Raw genomic sequence first — 25,328 nt, 5'->3', positions numbered from 1 at the left:
TGGGGCGTGACAGTGCGATGGTCAGTGTGCGTGAGCAACACGCAGACATTCCTTACAGCTTGCTCAGTAAAAGGCCACCCCAAAGTGTGGATTTGTGCCACATGCCGACATGCCACGCCGGCCACGTGTGACCACGCCCTCACAAGACTAGCACATGCGGCTCCAACACCTGCGTGATCGGACCCCGCCCAGCAAACCAGAACTGCTGATGAGACTGTCGGTCTTCACAACAGGCAGATTTCAGCCCAGACAGTCAGGAACCGGCTGCGGGAGGCTCATCTCCGGTCACGTCGACCACACCAGGGCATCGACCTAACGGTAGCCCGACGTCGGACACGACTGGACTGGGCCAATATTCATGTGCGCTGGACACTTGCTCGTTGGAGGACTGTGCTCCTTTAGTGACGAATCTCGCTTCCAGCTGCACCATGCTGATGGCAGAGTTCGGGTTTGGCGCCGTGCTGGTGAGGGGTATGCTGACGCTAATGTCCTGCGACGGGTGGCTTACGGTGGCGGAAGTGTCATGGTGTGGGCAGGCATTTGTCATGGACAGCGCACACGTCTGCATTTCATCGACGGCAACCTTAATGCACAACGTTACCGAGATGAAAACCTTAGACCTATTGTTGCGCCCTTTGTGGTGCTCCATCATTTGACTTTCCAACACGACAACGCCCGCCCACACACTTCCAGCATATGCAGGGACTTCCTTGAGGAGGAGGATATTCCTGTCCTCAACTGGCCGCCGTATTCACCAGACATGTCACCCATTGAACACCTCTGGGATGTTCTGGATAGGCGTGTCCGCCACCGGGTTCCAGTTCCCCAGAACATTCGCCAAATGCGAGTGGCACTCCAGGAGGACTGGGACAACATCCCCCCAGCCCACAATTGACAACTTGGTGATGACCATGCGTCGCCGGTGGACAGCTCTACGCGAGGCCAATGGTGGTCACACGCGTTACTGACGTCTGTAAACTTGACCCATTGACCCCCATTGTCCTCTTCCTGCCATTACTGCAGGGCTATTGCTTGAGAATTGATTGCAATGCTCGCAAATTAAAGCTGAATTGTTCAGAAATATGTCCCATTCTTTTGGGATATGTACTATATTTTGTGACATATAAATAACAGAAAATATTTGTTCGTGCGTTTATATTTTTGTTCAGTGTATATTTTCATATTTCACCGGAAATATTCTGATTACGTTATTATTATGTTAAATTAAGGTTAAATTTATAATTAAATTTTAATTAAATTTATAGTCATGATAAAATTTGATGCAGCTATTTCCCAAAATAGTTTTGTAGAAGTCAGAATTATTTCTATTGAGCTTTTTTTTTTTTTTTAATTATTCATACCTTATCATGTGTTTAAATTGCTTTAAACTTAAACATATTTTTTGGTGCTTTGGTAAAAATGAATATCAGTATTTCATTGTGATTTATGTATATTCTTACAAAATGCCACTCAAAATCTAATATTACGAAGTGGCATGGCGTACTATTGATTGTTAAGGTCACTGCTGGATACAGTTTCATACTTAATGCTTGGTACTATGAAGTACTATAGCAAGTCACAGTGTCATGTTTGGCGTCGACCTGATGTGACAGCTTAATTAGGTGTCATATTTGGTGTCACCCAACACTGGGTGTGATTTTCATGTATTTGATTTGGTGTTCCAAATAGAAATAGTGCAGAAATCATTGATCACAATTTGACAAATAGTATTCCCCAAAAGCTTGTGAATTGTGTAACAAAGCAACTGTGCAGGACAAAGTGTGTATGTGTGTGTGGGCATTTTTTTGTGTTTTTGTTGCAGTGTTCCTCCTAAACTTAATGACATGGCTCCATATCCTCATTTAGTCTAAAATTTCTTAACAATTTAGGAAAAAAAAAAACAGACGTGTAAAATATAAACTTTTAGCCGCAGATACAAGTGATCGATCAGCTTATCATTCATACATAAACGCCTTTTGGGAAAAATGCAAAAAAGTGAAATTTTACTTTACATTTTCTATAACATAACCTTAATTTGACTATAAATTTTTCAGGAAAAACAATTGAAATTTCAGTCTTTCTTCATGATTAGGTGGCATGTTTTAGTTTTTCTTGTCCCCAACCAGTGACACAGCGGCATGTTAAATGTCATGAGGCAGAAACATAATCTGTTCATCAGGGTAATTCCTTATCGTTAGAATTACTCTGATTAGAAGATTTTCTTTCCTTTATTGTTAGAATTACTCTGATTAGAAGATTTTCTTTCCTTATCGTTAGAATTACTCTGATTAGAAGATTTTCTTTCCTTATCGTTAGAATTACTCTGATCAGAAGATTTTCTTTCCTTATCGTTAGAATTACTCTGATCAGAAGATTTTCTTTCCTTATCGTTAGAATTACTCTGATTAGAAGATTTTCTTTCCTTATCGTTAGAATTACTCTGATTAGAAGATTTTCTTTCCTTATCATTAGAATTACTCTGATTAGAAGATTTTCTTTCCTTATCATTAGAATTACTCTGATTAGAAGATTTTCTTTCCGTATCGTTAGAATTACTCTGATTAGAAGATTTTCTTTCCTTATCATTAGAATTACTCTGATTAGAAGATTTTCTTTCCGTATCGTTAGAATTACTCTGATTAGAAGATTTTCTTTCCTTATCATTAGAATTACTCTGATTAGAAGATTTTCTTTCCTTATCGTTAGAATTACTCTGATTAGAAGATTTTCTTTCCTTATCATTAGAATTACTCTGATTAGAAGATTTTCTTTCCTTATCGTTAGAATTACTCTTATGAGCAGTTTATGTTTTTGCCTCATAACGTTTAACATGCCGCTGTCTCACTAGTGGCAGTCAAGAAAAACTAACACACCCACAGTGGATTTCAAGCACAATGATGTAAATAAATTTTCCGTGGAAATTGTCAGAATTTTCCAATGAAAGGAAAAAATATGATCATTTATGTGTAAATATTGCTACAAGTAGTTTGTAATAATTTTATGTGTACAGCCATAGGAAAAGGGATACAGTTCTTAAGCACTGTATAAACTTCTGAAAAACAGAAAAGCTTTTTTCACCCAAAACGTATGTTATCATGTCTGGTGTTATTTATTTTTTGTTTTTTGCTCTTAACTTTAAAAAGCTAACCCTTAAGTCAGCTTGGAATAATAGCTTACTTAATTTTCTTAAGTGCCTTTTTGGTAAAGATTTAGTATTGTCTGTTAAAATGACTCACAAGAAAATTAAGGCTTTGCTACGAAACTAGTATTTTTGGATCACTGCTCAACATTGACGCTTGAATTTCAGTGGAAGGACAACTCTTAAGCCAGCTTGGAATAATAGCATAATTAAATTTCATAAATTCTTTTTGATCCCAATTTAGTATTGGCTGTTAGCATGTCATATTTTTAGTTAGGCTTGGCCATTAAACTAGTGTTTTCTGATCTCGTCTCAACACTCCCGCTTGAATTTCAGGAGAAGGACAAGAAATATTTGCTTCCTCTAGACTGCTTGAAAATCCGGGATATGGAGACAGGAATATTCTCTCGGAGACCAACCTTTGCTTTGATTAACACTGATAATAGGTACCTTTTGTCATCCATAGATTCATTCATGACATTGTATTACAGGTTTATTCATGGAGGAAAGAACACAAAACCTCTTGTACATTCTAGATTTTTTCTAGTCACTGCAATGTTTTATGCAGCAATTTTTTTTTTTTTTTTTTTTGGCAAGTATTGATTTAGTCTTTAACAACTGATTGCCTTTTCACACAGCTTCCTTTAAGTTTGGATTGCTAATTCCCTCCCTTTATTACAGTCGACAGAGTTGTGTCCCCTTAATATGGGTGGAATGTCATCTCTCAAAGCCTTGGATTTGGTGCATGAAGTTGTCATGTCTGGTTAAAAAAATGCTGTCAAAATATCTTTGTACCTAAGGTTTAAGCATTCTTCTGTTTCTATGGAAGGATGCGTGACCTTGGTAAACACAAGCTTATTAACATCACTAACAAGAGACTTTCCGCATGGCTCTAAAATCAGCCATTAAAATTTGAATGGGTACATGGGTTATCTCCCTTGTGATGCCTTGGGCTTGGGCTGCTTACAACTAATTTAAAGGTAGAAACAGTGAAACATAAGTAATTATCAGAATTTCTTCAGAAGCTTATTCTTTGTCACTGACCTACAGAACCGCATTTCAGACTGCTTTTTGATTTCTTGAAGTCTTCACTTCATTTGTTTTAACATGTTGGATTTTCGTCGACAAACCCTATTGACAAGTTGATCAGTCTTGACAAGCTTCTCTCGACTAAATTGGCGTACTGTTTTTACCTTTAAATTGGAAAGAGTTCCCATGTCATGGTGAGGTAACTCCTGTATTGAAACATTAACCACAGAGTGAAATATTAAATGTGCATGGGTTTTCAGCTGGCTTGGCATACTGCTGTGTACATTATTGCTTATGGCCACATGATTTTTATTAGTTTGTGTGTACAAGGTGATGGCTTTTGAGTTATCTCCCTTTATAGACATCTCCACTCATCACATCCTGTACACATGGTGTTGGGTTGAGTTTTCAGTTTTTCCAGGGTCAGGCTTTTTACTCTCTCGGATAAGGTTTCTGGGTTATTGTTTATCATGTGCTTTTTAATGACCATCTTACATATAGCATACAATTATCATAGTTTGCTTCAGCAACATCGTCTTAATCAAAGCATAAACGTAACACTAACCAAGACATTAAATATGTATCAATCTAATAAATAATAACACAATTTTCTCTGCTTCTTGTTGACACCTTTGATTTTCCTTTACTTAATTTGCAAAAGTATATTGAGCATATTATATATGTATATATTTGTACATATATTCCATGATATTTATAGGGACATAAACAAAAAATGAAGAAAAATGAAAATAACAAAAACTAGAATTAAAACAAGGCATGACCAAGTAGGGTTTGAAAAGTACGAATGTAGTTTTTAAGCCCCCACAAGCACACATCATGAAAAGTTTTTGTATATGCTTCAAAAGCTACTTTAAAAATCACAGAATTAAACCATAAACCTAAGAAATATTGCATTTATATACCAGCACATTTAGATCAAATTATTTCCTAAAAGTTTTTTTTAAATTTTTTTTTTATTTTATTCTTTGTTCTAAAACGTGTTGCTTACACAAAGACAATTTTCTGGTGTATATGGGTTATGTTTGTTAACAATTAATTCTAAAATAAAATAGCCACAATCATAAGATGTAGGGTCATCCCAGAGGTGGAATTTCAGTAGATGCATATCTACAGTTGTTTTATGGTTGTTTTTTATGGGATGGGATGGGGGGGGGGGGGGAGGGGAGGAGACAACATTGCATTACTAACTGGATGGCAGCCTGCTGCTACATGTGAATTGTGAAACTTTGAAGGCCCAAAATAGTGGATCCTCATTGTTTTCTAGTATTAAGCTCAGGAGATGACTGTGGAGTCTGAGCCAGTTCAGTAGGACCGCACCAGATTACCTCCCTGGAGGTGACACTCTCCCATTTAATTGGCACATTTAGGTGTGAGTTAGCATGTCTGAAAACCTGAAAAACGGCTAATAATGAGTTTTGAAGCCAACTGTGCGTAAGTCGGTTTAAGACCTACAAGACAGATATAAATTTTGTAAAATGATTTGGAAAGCATGAGGATAAACCAGGATAAACCTTATGTAATTGTTAAGCTTTTCGGAGATAATAGCTTCTCGTGTTTTCATGCCTTAAAAACTAATGTTGTGGTACACCACACCTGAAGCTGCTGGCTTGGGATAAGGGAGGTAACTCTGAGGAGGCCTATTGATGTGTGAGCCAGATGTTCTTGTATAAATCTGTAGCTACACATTCTTAGTTATTTATCCTGGAATACATGCGATGTGTAACGAAAATGGTTGGAAAACAAAATGGTCCCAAAGGGTACAGATGATTGCACAATTTGAGACTCGTTACCTGTTACACAAGCGAGTTTCCGAGAAGTGTAAATGTGTTGTTGTTAGATGGCAACGCACCAAAGTACACAATAAGCATTTTAGCCCATGTATTTGCGCATCTGAGTGTTTTGTTTGCTGCATGTGTATCTGTATGGCCTGTTTGGTTTTTTGCTACTTTTTTTTAGGAGCGAGAAAAACGCTACATGCTACCTCTCGACGGGCTTAAATTACGGGATAACCAGGAACAAAGTTTTATGTCTAAGAAGCACCAATTTAAACTCTTCAACCCTGACTCAAGGTATTGAACAAGACCTTCTGAAACACAGAATCACATGATAATTGATTATCATTGTCGTTACAACTTGCTTTGCAATGCTTTACTCGCTTGCTTGCTTGCATTTCTGCTTGCCACCAAGTTATCTGCTTGTGTTATCGAGTCATCAGCTTGCCACTGAGTCATCAGCTTGCCACTGAGTCATCAGCTTGCCATCGAGTCATCTGCTTTTCTTGCTATTTTTAAGACAGCATGATTTAATACATTCCTTCATATGGATGCCCAGCATTTTGCATTTACAGCACTTCATGTGTTCTTAATCATAATTTTCATAGGGTAGTCACTTATTGGTCTGGGAAGGACCATATAGTTATAATCTCAGCCTAGCAAAATCTGACAAAGCAAGTGAGGGTAGTTGGTGCATGTAACGGTTCATGGATGGTAAGTATTAAACTGACTGTTAGGAATTAACCCTGCTCTCTTCAACCCATATAAACATCTTTATCCCACCCCTCAAGATCCTTTCATTACACCCCCCCTCCCCCCCCCCCAAACCCCAACCTCCAAAGACATAAACATCACACTGCAGTACATGTACATTCTCAGTATTACAAAACCTTGTCAAAAAGCCACCCTAAACCATCAATGCAAACTCCATTTAGTCGGACTACATATGTACAGGAAAACCCAATCACACCGAATCTACATTTCGCATTTGTGCAAGCTGCAGTAAAGGTTAATTATTTTCTGCCTGAGACAAATATTTAGGGGGTGTCTAGGTATCTGAAGGTTTTAGCATCATCAGTAGTTGACCAGTGTATCAGTCCTTGTAGTGGAGGACTGTGTTAGCTGGTTATGCTGTAGAAAGGTTGAACATAAACAAGGTCGTCATTTCAAGGGAGGTAACTCTCACTGTCCTGAACAGAATTGGATTGCAGTCCGGTTCTGAAATACAGCACTATAAGACACTCTTATCTGTCTGTGCTGTACAGTGTACTAAAGCTGTCTGTTTTGTTTTTTTTTTCCTTTTTTCACCCCTTTTTGATTTTGGCTTCATCTTTCGCTGTGCACAGGAGTCTGAGAAACGTTTCATGCTTCCTCTGGATGGATTAAAGTTGCGCGACCTCGAAGGTGGCATTTTTTCCTCGAAACACCTTTTCGCTCTTTTTAATCCAGAAGCTAGGTAAGCCATTTTGCGTGTGTTCACCGACCCCTGACTGAATTCTTGTCACACTGACTCCACGTTGTTCTCTCATATCTGGACTCTTTGTGCGTGCATCTCACACCTGGGTTGGTGCTGTTGTCTGCTGTGAGTTACTACCCTTTTCTTATGTTTGAAATTATCTTCATGTCTTGATTTTGAAGTGTATACTATCACACCTGTTCAGTGTAGAGACAAATCCCGTACACAGATTTCTAGTCTGTGAAAAAGATTCTGTATGCTTCCATGTATGCATCGCAAATGACATTGTACTTTGGTGTAGTGGCTGAAAAACCAGATTTGAATTTTGGTTTGGTTTGATTCAACTCCTAGTCAAATCTTTGAGGATGAAGCCTTCCTTGCTTGTCAAGCATGCTAGTAAGGTTAGTGGACTGTGAAGAGTAGACCAGTGGGATAATTTGTATCTTCTGGAATGGCTTTGTGTTGATTTATTATGCATGTGGAGTCTGGCATTACAAAGCCATAAAGCATTCCCTCTTTCATATAAAATCAAAATTTTGCTGTTGTGTTCAAGTTGACATGCCTGGATTTTTAGGTCTTCTTTTGTTAGTACATGTATCTGAAGAAGTCAAACAAAGGCTGTGCGAAGGTAGCAGGGAGATGGCCTTTAGTAATGTAAAAAAGCTAGATTTTTAGGTGTCAACTTAAATGGCCTTTAGTAGTGTAAAACAGCTAGATTTTCAGGTGTCAACTTAAATGGCCTTTAGTAGTGTAAAACGGCTAGATTTTTAGGTGTCAACTTAAATGTCCTTTAGTAATGTAAAACAGCTAGATTTTTAGGTGTCAACTTAAATTATCCTCGGTAATTTTATCAGCATCCCAAATTTCAGGTACTGGGATAAATCACTTTCTGCTTGAAAACTAACTTGTTATGTACTTACAATCTACACTAATAGTTTTAACTATTAATGCGATTCTTAGGAGTTGCTGTCTTTATGTACAACTTTTTTTACTTGAAACTAAGCAGACTGCCGAGTACAAGATGAATTTCTCTTTTGTTAGACAGTAAATCCTCCATGCTGTCGTTATTAGGCAGGAAGGTTTGTCACAAGATTCTGCTTATATAGACAAAGATGCTGCTTTAAGAACTAGTAAGACCTTGAATGACCCAGCCTTGGTAAGACCGTGCACCTATCTACCACTCTGGATAAGCTTTTTGAAGTTTACCTGACATACTTTATTGATCAAATCTGCTTGGACACATGAGCTATGTTCTTGCAGAAGCCTTCGCATTTTCCCCTTTTTTGAAGTTCCCTTTGGAGATTTTTTTTATCAAAAACAAAACCTGGCATGCCCTTCCCAGTTTTGACCTGCATAATTGGACATTTCGAGATAGTCGAGAAATAAACATTTGTTTCTCTGCATGCATTTGGACAAGATGTGACATGTAATCTTGGTTCCTTCATACGATACCTAAATTCACAATCTGCACTTGATTTTGTGTCTTGTAATTGCTATCCTTTTAAGTTTAAAACATAGGCTTTTAAGATCCACGCAACTGTTTCTATTGGCACATTTCTTTTTCTAAGCTGTTTTGGCTGAAAACAGACTGCTTTCTTCACTGTGCATGAAGATCTTTTTTGATTGGTCACAGTCTCTCCTTATTTGCTTTGAAGTCTAACACACATTCTGATTGGTTGCACCAGAAATCACTTGATGCATGGTTTTTGTTTAACTATTCAGTATTGTGGCTCATTCATTTTACTTCTGAGTTAAAATTTTTCCTCTGTGATTTTTTTTTTTTGATTTTTTTTTGGTGCTCTTTGTTTCTTTTTCAGTTTTGCAGTTGCAGCTACTTAGAATTGTCTCTTTTAAGTTTTAGTAAATTTCATATGCTTATAAACTGGAAATGTAAAACTACTTAATGAAATATACAAAAAGAAAGAACTAAACCTCATCTGGTTCTTTATTAGGTGGTCAAGCACTCTTTGCTGGAACACCTATTGACATCGGTCGGTTTTTTCTTATTTTTCTTCTGTTGTTTTGAAAGCTGTTTGAAAGCTTTAAGAACTGTAAAGTGAAAAGTTTTTATTGGATGTTGTTTAAATATGGTGATTTTAGGAACAAGGTTACAAGGCAAATTTTGGCTGTTTTTGGTTAACTGTGGTCAAGTGACATGGTGGCCATCGTGGATTTTGATCAAAACCTTTAAAAATCTTCTTCTCAAGAACCAACGAACGGATTCTTTTGAAATTTGGTATACTTGTAGAGTGATTGGTCAAGCATATGACAGCGAAGTTTGATAATGTTTTCATGTATTCAGGTGTATTTAACAACGTTGATTCTGAATCTGCTTTCGGATTTTGATTATCTTCGTAACTTTTTAAATATGGCCAAAAACTGTTTTCAGTCACATAATTTCAGTGACCTGGGACTCCAGAACCACAAAAGCTACAAATCTGAGACTTGCACCAAATTGCAGCCCAAGACATGTACTTTTTGGTGCATGCTAATGGATTAAGTGACACCACCCTACTACAGTAAATCGGTACACTTAACATAGATTTTGTAGGTAACTGTGTATTACTATACATGTGCTGCAGGTAACCTGCCCCATAGGTTGCCGTCTCTCACTCAAACCAAGAAATGAACAACTCTCCTTCCTCTCTACAGCTATCAACAGACAATTTTCAATGTTTGCACATAAAGCCTTTATGGGTAATGGTCAACAATCTTGACGGCATTCCCCCATACCCCTGTGAAAAATGTCTATCCACACATGTACCTTGAGTCACGATGAGCCTAAAACATGTTACTCTTATTAGGCCAAATTCAACCGTTAAAGAAATATCACGGTTTCCAATTTCTGTTCAGGTCTAGACCTTACATGCCTGTAAGGAAGAGACGGGCTTTAGGATATCGCACAGAAAAGTAACTGCGAAACCATACACCATGGCTTTGAATTGAGGAAATTCAACAAACAACACACAACACCGCTTATTCCTTCTAACTGTTTAGACCAAAATTTCGTATCTTTATAATCTCCTAACATTTCTGGCCAGCTACATGCACTCTGTCCTCACCCGCTGTCAAACCTGAACTGAGCCCCGACAAACCAGATGGGAAACTTAGAGTGAGGTGATAGCACACCATGTGTTGAGTAACCTGAAATGTACATTCTTAACCAGGTGCGATGATGATCGCCAAGGCCTAGCCCGATCAAGACGCTGTGGTGCATTGCATATGAAATCTGGTAGTGTGGGGTTCAAACCTAATGGATTATTTTCCATTTTTGTCATGCTTTTTCTTCATGTTGCCTGTTTTTGTAAATACTGTTACAGTTTGTAAAAGGTTGAAAGTGTTGAATATTCCATTGTCTGTGTACTTCAGCAGTTGAATAAAGCTATTTGTCATTGTGTGTTAGCGTCTGTTGGTAAACAGATGTTTTCCAAACCTTAATTTTTCCGATCATGGCAAATCAGTTCAGTGCATTACTTTCATCATGATTTCTTATTTGACATTCAATTGGGCCTTGATGCTTGGCCACCGATATTGCTGTAAGGAACGGAACAGCTTTCATTCTTGGCGGTTTCTGTACTCGAGTGAGAAAACAGTTTTGGGATTAAAATATCCTTTCTATAAGAAAATGTTTCTGTCATGTATATGAAAGAATCTAAGCAACTATTCAAACTAACACATTTATTTTTTTCACCTACACCATACAATATTAGATCAATATTGTTGAACGTGTCTCACATATTTATAGTGAGACAAAAAACAAAAAAACAGTTTTCTAGCATTTCCATATAGAGAGGTACATTTGACTAGTGTTTAGTGCAAAAGACCTACATTCATTTCTGTGTTTTCCTGTCGATACAACCACTTTCACAGGAGATCTTCTCGGTGGCCTAATGGTAGGACAGTCTACCTCAAAGTCGGGAAACCTGGGATCCAACCCAGGTCGGGTCATACCAGAGACTTCAAAAATGGTACTTGTACTGCCTTGCTTGGCACCCAGCACTGATAGGTTAGAGCAAGGAAGCTGGACTGGTTGGCCTAATGTCAGTATAATGTGACTGTTTATGGTGTCATGTCTGATGTCTTCAGCATGATACTTCAGTTGCGGCAGCACTTTAGCAGCACGGGCTTGCCCTTTTACAACCTAAATGATTCATCGCCGTAGTATGAGTTCAGTACGAATGAATGATTATGGCTTTATGCCACATTGGCAATATTCAGCCATTTCCTGGCGAGTTAAGTACGACATTAAACCTAAAACATACGTACGTACGTACATAATTACATACGCACATACTTTCACAGGACCACAACTTGTGATATTACAAAGTGATATTTTCAATCTCAGTAAATTCTGACCACAAATCATCATTGGGAGGTGTTCTCTCTGGCCATGTGGTTTGAAAAAAGGGTCTCTTGCTGTTGGGCCAGAAGATTCCCTGATCGACAATAGCTTCTGCTGACTCAGCATATTTGTCAGGTAGCTTGCCAGGTGTGGTGCATTTCTCTGGATCATCAGTGTTCTTACACCAGACAGACATTGCTGGTATCTTGTATTAAGACATGAACACTTGTGACAAGCTTGCAGATTTTGGAGTATGCCCACTGCGCAAAAGTTTCTTCTTCCAATACACAGATGACCATAAAATTCAGCATTCACCCAAACAGCACAGAATATAAATATAATCAATAGATGATGCAAAAAATTAATAAGCTGTCCTTTTGATATTGGGCAAGATTAAGACCTTCAAGACGTAAACTTCTTGATCTTCTTGTTTCTTTCCTGTCCCCTTCCCAAAACCCCATCCCTTCCCAAGCCCTGTTCCGTTTCCAAGACCTGTCCCCTTCCCAAGACCCCATCCCTTTCCAAGACTCCATCCCTTCCCAAGATCTCTCCCCTTTCCCAAGATCTCTCCCCTTTCCCAAGATCTCTCCCCTTTCCAAGACCCAATCCCTTCCCAAGACCCTATCCCTTCCCAAGATCTCTCTCCTTTCCAAGACCTGTCCCCTTCCCAAGACCCAATCCCTTCCCAAGATCTGTTCCCTTCCCAAGATCTGTCCCCTTCCCAAGGCCCTATCCCTTCCCAAGATCTGTCCCCTTTCACAGACCATGTCCCCTTTCCCAAGACCTGTCCTCATTTCCCAGACCATGTCCCCTTCCCAAGAACTGTCTCCTTCCCAAGACCTGTCCCCTTCCCTAGACTATGTCCCCCTTTCCCAGACCATGTCCCCTTCCCATGACCTGTCTCCTTCCCAAGACCTGTCCCCTTCCCCAGACGATGTCCCCCTTCTCAAGAGCTGTCCCCTTTTCCCAAGATTTGTCCCCTTCCAATTGACCTGCTGCTGGATTGGCTGTAGTGTAACATGGGTTACCGAAGGTTCTACCCCACACAAACCTGATAGTTGTATTACAACTAAAATACCCTTAATTAGTGTGTAAAACACCAAAGTCTACAAATATAACAAAATCTTGCAGATCAGCTCACATCATGAAATTACCAGAAAATTATCTGACATAATTTCAAACAAATTTATCAACTCCTGTTGCTTAAATTTGATGGCAGATTTTATGTGGTGGCCCCACACTGTTTTAAAGACAGTGTCTTTTACGTTTCTCTCCATTTTTTTTTTTTTTTTTTTTTTTTTGCTTTCAAGCTGTATGTGTTTGCATGAATTTTAATTTTAAGGTTTTATTTAAGTGTTCAGACTTTCAAAACAAGTGGTTTCTATAGGTTGGATTTAATGATCTAATAACATGAATCTAAAAGTTACGAAGTATCTGTTGATACATTCTTGTTTTGGCTATCTGCTAATTGTACAGTTTGGGTCCAATACTTCATGTAACTGATCCCAATGCTAACCTTAACGATTTCTGCTTTCTTTCTTTGGCAGTTCAATGTATAATTTTATGTTAAAATATTTTACTCCCCATCTTCCATATTTTCAAAACGATTTGTTTTGGGTGTATTACAGGTTACCTGCTGGACATGATTTCAGAACTGAAAATGTTTTTCTACCTCCACAGTGAAGATTTATTCAAGGGAGACTGTCTCGTAATTCAGTGTTAAATAGGCATTAATTCATGCGGAAACCACTTGTTAATTAGAATCCAAGGCTGTAGAAGACTAATGGCTATTATCCTTCCCTATTAACTTGAGCCCCACTTTCCTTCTCTTGAATCATGGGAACAATAAAAAAAATAGAGCAACAAAGAAAAATTAATACTGCAACAGGGAGTGATTTCATTGGCTACATGTACTTGTTGGTGCAAAAATCTGCATGTAGAGCTCAGAATTTAATTCAGCTACAGAATTCTATCCTGATGCACATGATAGCATTGAAATACTGTGTCTGTGTTGGCTCTAACATTTCGAAATAATTTTCCTGATCCGATGTCTGTGAAAAATGTAAATCTTCAGTTACAATGCTTGGTTTAGGATTTGGTTTTTCAAATCCTTACACATATTGCATTTTTTTTTTAAATTTGATTCCAAGAATTGATATTTCCCTCATTAAAGTCAAGAATAGCTTTGCAAAAGTGATCTACCTGCAGGTGTCTTATCCAAGATGGAAAGTTTTTGGTCCTATGAACAGCATACGTCTGTGTACATTTCACAATTAACACATCTTTAAGGTCAATTTTTATACATGTATTTCCATATTTTTATACAGTTCAAAAAAATTTTTTTTTACCAGTTTTTGTATATAGCTGACAGAAATTCATTTGTTTTAGTCATTTTCATTAACATAATAACAATTCTATACGATTTCCATTCTTCTAGGTATCAGATTAATATTTCTCTGTCTACTACAATTCCATGTTTCCTTGATTTTATACCCAATTTTTATATTTCACTGTTTTTAAAGTCATCCATATTTCCATAAGTCCTATGAAAAAGGATTTCCATAAGTCCTATGAAAAAGAATTTCCATAAATCCTATGAAAGAGGATTTCCTTGTTTATTTAAAACATAATTCTACCATATAAAATGTTTCCACAATTCTTTCAAAATTCTATGCTGTTTCTGTGAACATTGGAGCACCTGTCTGATTGAATGCCATTTTTCCTCTGTAGAAATGTGTATAAGGACTACAAGCAGCTTGAGCTGTCCGCTGACAGTCAGGAGGAAGTGGACAGTTGGAAAGCCTCCTTCCTACGAGCAGGAGTCTATCCAGACAGATCACAGGAAGACAGTGATAGTGTAAGGACTTTCTAGCTGAAGAACATAATATATTAGACTTGCAGCATGGAGAGTAAAACTAGAGCAGCAAAGACAGTGTGATGGTTGGCAAAGAATCAAATGCAACTGATGAAGTACGCCTTTTTGTCAGATTACCTCAGGGTATTAATCTAACTGTTCATGTAAATGCTTAATTATAGTAGCAAATTACATGCCCTCTAGAACCATTTCTTGAGCAGAATTACATTTAAAAAAATGCTTGGATGCTACTTTTATTATAAGTCACTGGTTTAGAATTACTCAAAATGCTGTGTAGCTATCACAGTTAAAATACAAACACATTTAAACAGTGCACGGGGCCTCCGTGGCTAAAATGGATAGCACCCCTGCGTGGCACAATGACCCAGAAGCCTCTCACCAGTGAGGTTGTGACTTCATTTCCAGGATACGTGGGAAGGTCTGCGGTTGGCTGTGGGTTTTCCCCAAGCTCTGCCTAGTTTCCTCCCATAATGCTGGCCAGCGTTGTATAAGTGAAATATTCTTGAGTACGGCATAAATCACCAATCAAATAAATAAATAAATGAAGAAATCAACCAATGCAAGTAAACGTCGCTGCATTTATTAGACGTGACTGCATGGTCTAGAAATACTCAATATGCTGTGTTTCATCACGTATAAAGAATAATTTTCCTGGACTACAGTAGTTGAATGTTTACCTCATCTGGGATTTGTGGTTACCAATTATTTGATTTCTTTGCTTTTTGTACGGTCTTCTCCACCCATAAATCTGGTTGCTGTCATACCAGCGAAAGTATAACGTCTCAAACGTGGTATTAATCTGCTACCAGATGAATAAATAAATAGATGTTTGCAAATCATGTCCATTCTCCATTCTATGTATCAAATTGTTTTCTTGTAAATCAAATACATTTTATGGAATTTTAACACCAGACAGCAGCGTTTGAAGATGAAATGTTTTGAAAAATCACGTGTTTATTGACAGTTTTTGTCTGAGTAGAAAGAGGGCAGCAAAATCTGTGTTTTTTACATTATTAAATAAGCTGGTATTGGCACTTTTAGAGATCGGAAGACCTGGGTTCAATGGACCCTCAGCTAGAGCGTCAGGTAGAGACAATCCGCAATTTGGTCGATTCTTACATGAAGATCATCAACAAAACGCAGCGTGACCTTGTGCCCAAGGTCATCATGCACCTCATTGTCAATGACGTGAGTCTGAATTTACTCCCTTTGAATAACATGTTTTTTGTTGAATTCTGTGATGCAGATACTGGGATACATAGATGTATATTCTTATGTTCAGACTGTTTTGTAATTGCTTGATTTGCACTGAGGAATATGTTGGAATGCTTTTGTTCATTATCCGTTTTCTGGATTTTTTTATGTGAATGTCTTAGTTGGTAGTCTGGGTTATTAAATATAACGTTTTAATGAATACTGAATCTTGTAGTACCAGATGTCAAAATTTACGCAGGGCATTTACTTGAAAAGAGTTGACTGTGGTGTCCATTAAATATGTGACATGTCATGCGATTATTGAAACATCTGTGAATTTTGTCTTTCAGATCAAAGAGTTTATTCATGCAGAACTGTTGGCACATCTGTACTCGCAGGGTGACCAGGTAACTATCACTTTAAAGTCATCTCCACTTATGTGCAAATTTATGTCTGGAAATTTCTGCCTCAAGCTGTTAGAGATTCTAAAACCTCTTCAAATGTACAAAGACTGTTGCATTCTTCCCCATCCCAGAATTCCATGATGGAGGAGTCTGCAGAAGAAGCTAGCCGTCGAGAAGAGCTGTTAAGGATGTACCACGCCACAAAGGAGGCTCTGAGCATTATATCAGAGGTGTCAACATCAACAGTGTCTACCCCCATGCCACCCCCAGTCAATGATGACTGGCTCACGGTGGACAGCTCTTCTTACAACGGGTGAGAATCGTGACTTCTCTTTGTGTTTATTTCTCTATTTAACCCAAGTGACCACAAATTTTGACCACAGCAGTGCATTTTTAGAGGCAAATAAATGTCATAAAATATTATTTTTGGTGCTGAAACTCACAATTTTCCAGTAGAATATCATCCCATGTTCCAAGCAAACCTGAAAACACCGTTCTAAAATCAATAGAACTCTCAAAATCAGGAAAAATGGGCAAGTTAGTCATGGACAAAATTTATGGTCAGTTAGAGTACTAGGTGTTTTATGCCATAGTCGAGAAGTTTTCATACGACGGAGGCCAACATGACTGTGGGAGGAAGGCGGGCAGAGGATGAGGAAAACCCAGGGCCATCCGCGTGTGACGTCTGTTGTATCCACTTCCTGCTTGTAATGGTCATCTTCATATCAGGGGCTGGTCCCACAAAGCTACTTCTGACTCAGTCAAAATAGAAAAACCCTGTCAGAATGCCTTTTTGGTACTGGAAGTTGAAATTTTGGCATCTGTTGTCCTAATGTAAAATTTTATGAGGTGCTTAATATTTGGATCTCTGTAAAATAAGCTACGAAATAATAGTATTTTATATTTTGACTTAAGTCAGAAATGGCTTTGTGGAAATCCTTTAAATGAGAACATTATTGTTAGTAACAACAGTTACAACTGTGTCTTTGATGGAGTTAGATCTATTCTCTTGAACAGTAAGATGATTATCAGGTAAATATGTCAGAGGTATAGGGTGTAAATTCTATTGAACAAATAAAAACGTGAATGCCTTCTCAGCCTTAAGATGCATGTATGTGCATCAAACCTGTTCTGCATATGCTCTGACTGTAAAAAAAGAAAACAAATTCTTTGGAAATGGCCCTTTTTTTGCATTAAACGGAAGTCTGTCAGCCAGTCGTCGCTACGCATCTTGAAGTCATGAATAAGAGTTGTTATTTCAAAGGTCTCTTGACATTTGTTTAGTACATAGGGGGAAATTGTTTTGTTTGTCTTTTACCTGAACATGTATATGACACACCTTGATATAGTAAAAGATATAAGTATAATACAAGTACAAGGAACTTCTGCTTCACATGTCTTGACTGTGTTTCTCTTCTTCCCACAGCCGACCACCTTCACCAGGTTTGTCACGGTCTCGGCCTCCTCCCCCGCCTCCAAATCGCCCTGGAGGAGGCCCCTCAGTGCCATCTCGCCCTGCACCACATGTACCTCTTAGGCCAGCACCGGCAGCGCCTCTGCCTCAGCCACTTATTCCAACGTGAGTACACGGTGTGATGTTTGTTCGTATTGTGTGTACTCTTCATCTTCTAATTCTCAAAGACATTCAGGGGCCGAATGTTGTAGTTAAAGCATCCAGTATATGCATCAAAATCACGTTTAAAGTTAACTGTGCACAAGTGGCTGTGTGGAATTGGCACCTGAATGCATAAATGAGACTTAAGTCTTAAGTCTAACTTAAGCTTTTTCCCCTAGCACCCTGCAATCCACAGCTCCGCAACCAAAGTTTGTTGTTTCAGCCCTATGGAAAAAAGGCACACTAGCACACCTGGAATTTACCATATAATCTTGGATCCCTCGAGATCAGTATAGTCATTTTATTGCTCTGTACCGCACTGACATGTTTTACATGTAGGTTGACCTGTGACCTCTTACGCTGACCACAAAATAATCTTTTATGGTTAGGTCTTGGTTTAGTTAGTTCGTACTGTATGGGCTAGTTGTCCAGCAATACTAATAATTAGTGGGCTAACAGGGGAACTTCTGTAGCACGTCACATCTGGGTATTGTGGGTGAACTATTCAGATTTGTGTGATCCTAAGTCTTGTGTGCTTCAATTTAGTTGTTTGATTTAAAGCTCAGTGCTGAATATGTTTGAGAATGGCTCTGAATTTTATGGGCAAATTCTTCAGATTCATTGTATGCATTGTTATTTCTGATAAGAATGTGTTAGTGTTAAAATTGCTGTTTACGTTTTTTTTTTTATTGTATGTGTGGATTATTTGATTCTTATTGGCTAAATTTTTTTCTTTCGCCTATCACGGGATGATTCATCTTATACAGATTGTTTCAGTCAGTGTTGGTTCTTTTTTAACTTTGCTAAGATAGGGCTGTAAATGGTTGTGTGTGGTTGTTGTTGTTGTTGTTGTGAATGCTGTGACTTGATTACCCTTCTGCATCTTGACTCCTCCACTATTCCCATTGTGATTAGGGCTGGGTGGAATAAATCAGGCTACGATATGTCCGACTCCATGAGCCAAAATCTTACCCGAGTGGGCAGCTTACCGGTGAACAGCCGTCAGTCTCAGGAAATCGCCAAACGGTTCGCTCAGTCTAGCGCCGGTCAAGCCGCTGGACACGCTGCGGCAAACGCAGCCACAAACTACACAAAGAGTTACGTTAGACAACAATTCACCGGGTCACCAACAATACCTAAGTATGTGAATGTGGAAATTTGCAGCCATTGTTACTCATTGCCATTTGGTTCGCTTTATGCTCCGGATGCCTTCCCTCTAGTTTGGTGTGAAGCCTTGAAGTAAGGGTCTCAGAACTGATATCAAACTTTCCACATGCCCAGTCTCCGTTTGTTGGGGATTTTGTCACACTGCTCCCCAGCCAGTCCAAAATTTAACAGATATTTTACATAAATGTAAATTGTTTTAGGAAAACAAAGTAGTCCGTCGTGTTGTGCCTATATGTTCTCCAGAAACAGTCAGCTATTTCCAGAGATCTTTGTAAATGAGTGTTTATACTGTAGGTGGTCCCGATCCTACATTTTTCATTTTTTGTTCGCTGATCTTCCCTCGAACATCCCACATCAGTGACTTTATCTTTAACCAGGTTACAAAAAGGGTTATGGTCTGATTTCAGTTTTATCACTTTTGTTTCAAGGCTTTGGCGTAGCATTTGCATGTACACGTAGCCTGTAACCATGGTAACATTGTATAGTGTGTTGTGAATGCTGAATTATTTGGTCTTCTTTGCTGTAAGCTTTGTGATCTAATACTGACTGAGTGTATCTCGTCTAACTCATTGTGTATATACGTAGTAGATAGTTCTGCATGGCATTCTCTGGGTTTTTAATTCATATGTATCCTCTGATATTATTGTCATTCTGCCATTTGTTCAATCTTACATGTTTGAAGATTAATTGTCTTCTGCTTGTATGATTGGTAAATCTGTACATTTAGGAAAGTTAATCAGTGGCATGCCAAAGGTCAGCTGTTTTATACGCTGGTCACTCATCTGACTACCATAGCATAAGCGAGAAATTCTTGAGAATGGTATTAAAACGCCAACGTAAACATGAGATGATCGTCATTTCTGACTTCACACTTTTGAAAGTGAAATACCTAGATTTGAAATCATGAAGATTTTCAATTAGATTAGAGTTTCTTTTCGATTGATTAATGTTTGTAAGAAATTATGGGTGTTTTTTTATGAAGAATATTTAACTTGCATGTGTGTGAAGAGGCATTCCCCAATGCCCTCATATTTGCAAAATCATGTGTGACATTGAGCTAAAACTTGGTGCCTAACACGCGAGTTCAAGTCCAGCTCATGTTGGCTTCATCTATGGCCGTACATGAAAAGGTCTGTCAGCAACCTGTAGATGATGGTCGTGTGTTTCCCTCTGGCTCTGTTCAGTTTTCTCCCCCAATATTGCTGGCTGCCGCCGTATGAGTTAAATATTCTTGATTAAACACCAATCAAATTAATGAATAAATAGTGCTAAAGCTATTGTACGGTCAGTCGCAGATTATATCAATGAGTTTTGTGACCAGTGTGTCCAGTTTCCTCATCTTCGCTACAGAGCACCCTCTGTTTCCTTGTGGTTAACGTGCTAGCGCAACACAATGACCCAGGAGCATGGGAAGGTCTTCCAGTAACCATGGATGGTCATGAGTTTGCCCTGGGCTCTGCCATGATAATGAGTACAGCGTATAACTCCAAAGAACAAATATTATCAAGAACAGTTTTATTATAGTCAGAAGGTTTGTTGGATACTTGGACATAGGGTTTTGGTTTATCCTCTGGTTCTTAGATTTCCTCTAACCATAAACCTGACTCTATGTACAAGAAAAATATTTATCACAGCTATAGACAGTGAAGTAATAAATTAATCAGCAATCATGAAATTACTGCTCTTTAGCCAGTTGAAAATAACTATGTGGCTCTGCCATTAAGAGTTACAAAAGGCTTCATTTTTTAAACTCCCTTTTTTCATGTCACCCCTGTGAGAGTTTCTGCTTTATGTTTATAAGGTACATGGGCATACCACTTATTCCAGCAGCAGTGCTTACAGAATGCTTGTTTTATAGATGGTTACTCATGAATTTCTAACCTTAACTGTCTTACCTTCTGATTCTGGCTTTCCTCTTAATATACAAATAAACTGTACTAAAAGAGTAGTAACATTTGTCTTAGAGGCATTATCCTTGCATATGCTTTGCTCTTTACGAGGTTGTGGGATTTGGAAACGCTAGCCACCATGCTCCTGTACTGTATCTTTTGAGCTCGACTTTTCTCGCCATTTCATACAATAAGGGTGAACAGTATTACAGAATAGATATACATGCGCGAAAAAAATATTTTCTCGTAAAAATAATCTTTCGTATTCTGACAGGTTCCAGGAAATAGGTTGATTTTGCATTTGAAAAAACAAGACAACAGAAGTTGTTTATGTCCAGTGCACGTCTACCTTGTTACAATGCTCATCATTACAACAGATGATCAGCATAGTGCAGTCACAAACATTTGCCCCGAATTTTCCAACAAAGTTCACATTGCAAAAGTTTGCCTCCAAAGGTTTCAAATTTTGTATCTCTTGGTTTGGATACAAATGCATATATTTATACGTTGAAGCCCATGGTATTGTACTGATTTCACTAAGAATTTACATCCAAATACAGGTATATCACTCTTGTCACACTGTACCCTTGCAATGAGAGAGAGATGTATCCAAATTCTTCAACCGTTTCAACTGCCTCTGCCACCAATATTTTGAAACATTCTGAGATAAGTAAGGGGTGAAGGGAAATAAATTTCACAGTTTTGTGAAGCTTGCATCTTCAGTGACACAAAATCATTTTCGCATCATTTTGATAATAATTGTACATTTAAATTCTATTGGAAAAAAAGTGCTTTGGTGGTTGAAAAGGTTGAAGATTTGCAGTACATACATTATGTTTATTCATTGAAACCTGTTTGGTGGTATACTGATTTTACTTAAAATTTTCATCCAGATATTCCATTTTCTAAGACTATAACCTTGCAATGAGACTTAGGTGTAGGTTTCATTTCTTGTGTGAAAAGATACAAGAACTACCACAAGTAGTTCTGCAAGAACTAAAGTAAAATGCCTAGAGGTCTCCTTGGCTGAATGGTTAGCATGCCTAGTGCAGCACAGAGACTCCAGAACTTCTCACTAATGCTGTAGCAAGGAGTTCAAGTCTAGCTCTGGATGGCTTATTTCAGCCGTATTTAAAAAAAAGTCTTCCAGAAACCTGCGGATGGTTATGAGTTTTCCTGGAGCTCTGCTCGATTTCCTCCCACCATAATTCTGGCTGCCAGAAGTGAAGTGTTCTTGATTGCAGTGTACAACACCAATGAAATAAATGTTAAGTTGATCACAGTATTTATTTATTTATTTATTTATTGATTAGTGTTTTACGCACTACTCAAGAATATTTCACTCATCGGTTGCCATCATTATGGTGGAAGGAGACTGGGCAAAGCCCGGGGGAAACCCACGACCATCTGCTGGTTGCTGACAGACCTTTTCATGACAATATGATGGTTACAGCTGATTGGTCTGGCATTTGATGGTGTTGTTTAAACTTATTACATTTTATGATATGGAAATGAAAGGAGACCATCACAAAGTTGTAACTTATATAAAGAAAAAGACTAGCCATGTCTTTTCTACGTACATTGTTAGAACAAATGTAAAAAATTGTTAAAGGGACAAAGTTGTGACTTCCACAGCAAAACTGCCACATTCTTCTGTTACAGCTGGAGAAGCCTATAAACAAGTTACGTTTTGTGTAACTTCTGTGCTTTACATTTCAATTATTTATTGCACATAATGTAACTCTCTTGACATTCCAGGCTTTTCCGAAGAAGGCAATAATTATCGGCTGGTAACTGTTTCACATGCTGAGCAAAGTGAGGGCACATCTTCAGGATTTGATGGACAATTAAAGAACGCTCATTATCGCATTTACTTTACCTGAATAACGGGTGTTTATCTCTTTTGCAGAAGGCCAAACAGCAATGCGCCCAATGTTCCTCCTCGGATCCCTGACAGACCGCCACTTGTGCCCTCCCGACCTCAGTAACAATAGAAGTCAACTACAGAGGGAGATACTTAAACAACGGGATCCAATTGTGGAAGAAAAAAAACATGTTTATGTATAGCAATGCAGTTGCCGTGGTGATGCTGGAAGTCATGATATAATATTATGTTAAATAGCATTTGTGTCACGTGTTTAGAGAATGCTCAGATCATCTGACCAGTCATGTGACCAAACATTTCTATAGCCTTAGACAATTTTTTTCCTAATTGAATATTCATGAGGAAGTGGGAGAAATTTTGTCAGCGTCATAATTTTTTATGCAACTATTAATAACGTTATTACGATGTATACTGTAGGTACTTGTGATCTCCATTCCAGTGTTTTCTTAAATAATAACTTTCTGAGAAAGTGAAGAAACTAATGCTTCAAAAGTTTCTTCCTAACTCACTTGGCTACATACATGTATACTATTAACTGGTAAATGTAAATATGTTTTAAACTTCCCGTGTAATCATATAGCATGTAAACAATGTCTATAACTGTGCTACTCTTTTTTTTTTTGTTTTGTTTAAATCTTACCCAGCTGGGAGAAAGTTTGTTCAAAAATAGAAAATATGGATGGTTTTAAAAATACGATGACTCAGCCAAGTAGTGCATTTAAATCGATTGACAGCTGTAAGATGTTTTTTTTTGTGCGACTCAAACTTTATCGAAATTTTTAAAATTCTCGGAGTTTCCCACTTGTGTTAATGATAACTTTATAAAAAAAATGTTTGCCATAGAGTTAACAGTTCTGTGCAATAGACACTTAGTTGTAGTAAATAGATGTAAATTGATGCTGTTTTTTTTGTGTTGCAATAGACTTCATATGCACAGTACTGTAGTGGGTAAACTAGCACTTTGTCAATGTGTCAGTGCAAGAATACAATACTTTTTGCACAAGACTAGGTAATGATTAACATGTAAATTGTACATAAGAAAGCTGTGTGTCAGTTCTATTTTGTGATATTTTTGGAAGCATGTCTGTCAAAGTGAACACAGAATTTGAGTTCCATGAATTCGAATACTGTAAGTGCCAGGTCGGTTAAGTTGACATGTTATAGCTAGATGTTGAGCATGCAACATTTGAAGCCAGGGGAATTTCTTGAACGACGAAAAAGCTTTGCACATGTGTGTATGATTTGGAAAGCCTGGTTGTCAGCTCCACAATTTCCAGGAAGTCAATGTGAATTCAAGGCGCAGTTCATGAATTGAAAGACCTTTTAATTCTCTGATGAATGTGGAATGCGCAGATTGTGGGTACAGACTGCTGTGTGCAAATTGTCTGAGATGGTTCCAAAAAACGTCACATTGTATATGTATGTGCATAAACATACACGTTTTGTTCTTTGATACGTTTATATCTGAAAAAAAAGTGCAAGAGGCCAGCTCTTAGATCAATGTGAAGTCCTGTGTTATGTGTACATACATATATGTGTAGAGTGTGAAGTGGGCTGTACATGTGGTCATTATTATGCTAATGTTGTTTTATGGAGCTGTAGATTGAGCAGTTTTGTGGTTTTATTGTAAGCACATTGTCTGAAGCTGTAAGCACGTTTAGTGTATCAAGAGAAACACCTGGGAGTGTGCCTGGGAGTCAAAACACATTGTGTAAAAATATAAACACATTGTGTAAAAATATAAACACATACAGATGGAGCAGCAAAGATGGTACTAGATGTCTCTAAGCTTATTCCAGTTGCCAAACAGTGGAAACATAATTAAGCGATATAAACATAGAAGGGTATGTGTAGAGATAGGACAACATTGATTATCAATGAGTGGTTGAAATTGACCATTTAGATTTTGTTTAGAAAAGCATAAAGAAATGACAGTGAGGGGAAATGATGCACATGTAACACTATGGTGGCTGGAATAGTAGATGTACAGGTTATAACATACACATGCCAATCAAGTATCTAAGTTAACATTATCTTTTGTTTCATTAATTGTTTTTTGTTAAATCTGGCAAAAAAAGCCCCCTAGTAAACCACTAGTTTTGTGTAGTGAAAAATTTTGTGCTGTCTTGATCAAATGAAACTTTTTGAATTAAGTTGCATGTCATTGTCTTTGAAGGCTTTTTCATGTTAAAATGAAAGCATTTATGGACAAATGAAAAGATGGGAAAATATGGTGATAATCCAGACATAAGCAAAATGTTGCAGGTGAACGTAGTAACCCCCAGCATTCACCTGACCCGCAGCAAAGATGTATTTTAAATTATTTGCATTTTTTTTTCTTACAAGTGGGCTTGTTTCTCATTAGGTTATTTATTTTCTGGCTTACCTTTTCATCCTCTTCCTGTAGATCAGATGGCCTATACAGACCGGTATACCCCGTAAAGTTTTATGGACAAACCAAAAGATTGTGTTACTCCTCATTTGTCTGTATATTTTAATTGTCATAATAGATGTCATATTTTTGTATATATTATAAACAA

The 25,328-nt window shown here is 37.9% G+C and overlaps 1 protein-coding gene across 1 annotated transcript in view; it reads left to right on the top strand.

Annotated features, from left to right (window-relative positions):
* LOC135480799 (dynamin-1-like) overlaps positions 1 to 25,043 on the top strand; it is a 46,189-nt gene extending 21,146 nt beyond the window's left edge. The window contains 8 exon segments of the mRNA XM_064760725.1: positions 6,146 to 6,258; positions 14,490 to 14,616; positions 15,676 to 15,822; positions 16,179 to 16,235; positions 16,364 to 16,545; positions 17,659 to 17,811; positions 18,763 to 18,987; positions 22,813 to 25,043. Of these exon segments, the coding sequence (XP_064616795.1) occupies positions 6,146 to 6,258; positions 14,490 to 14,616; positions 15,676 to 15,822; positions 16,179 to 16,235; positions 16,364 to 16,545; positions 17,659 to 17,811; positions 18,763 to 18,987; positions 22,813 to 22,891 (1,083 nt within the window). The 3' untranslated portion in view covers positions 22,892 to 25,043.
* The last annotated feature ends 285 nt before the right edge of the window (positions 25,044 to 25,328 follow it).

Source organism: Liolophura sinensis, chromosome 13 (genome assembly GCF_032854445.1).
Source record: "Liolophura sinensis isolate JHLJ2023 chromosome 13, CUHK_Ljap_v2, whole genome shotgun sequence".
Taxonomy (NCBI): domain Eukaryota; kingdom Metazoa; phylum Mollusca; class Polyplacophora; order Chitonida; family Chitonidae; genus Liolophura; species Liolophura sinensis.
The sequence above is the reverse complement of the archived record's forward strand: the minus strand, read 5'-3'. Positions and strand labels throughout refer to the sequence as shown.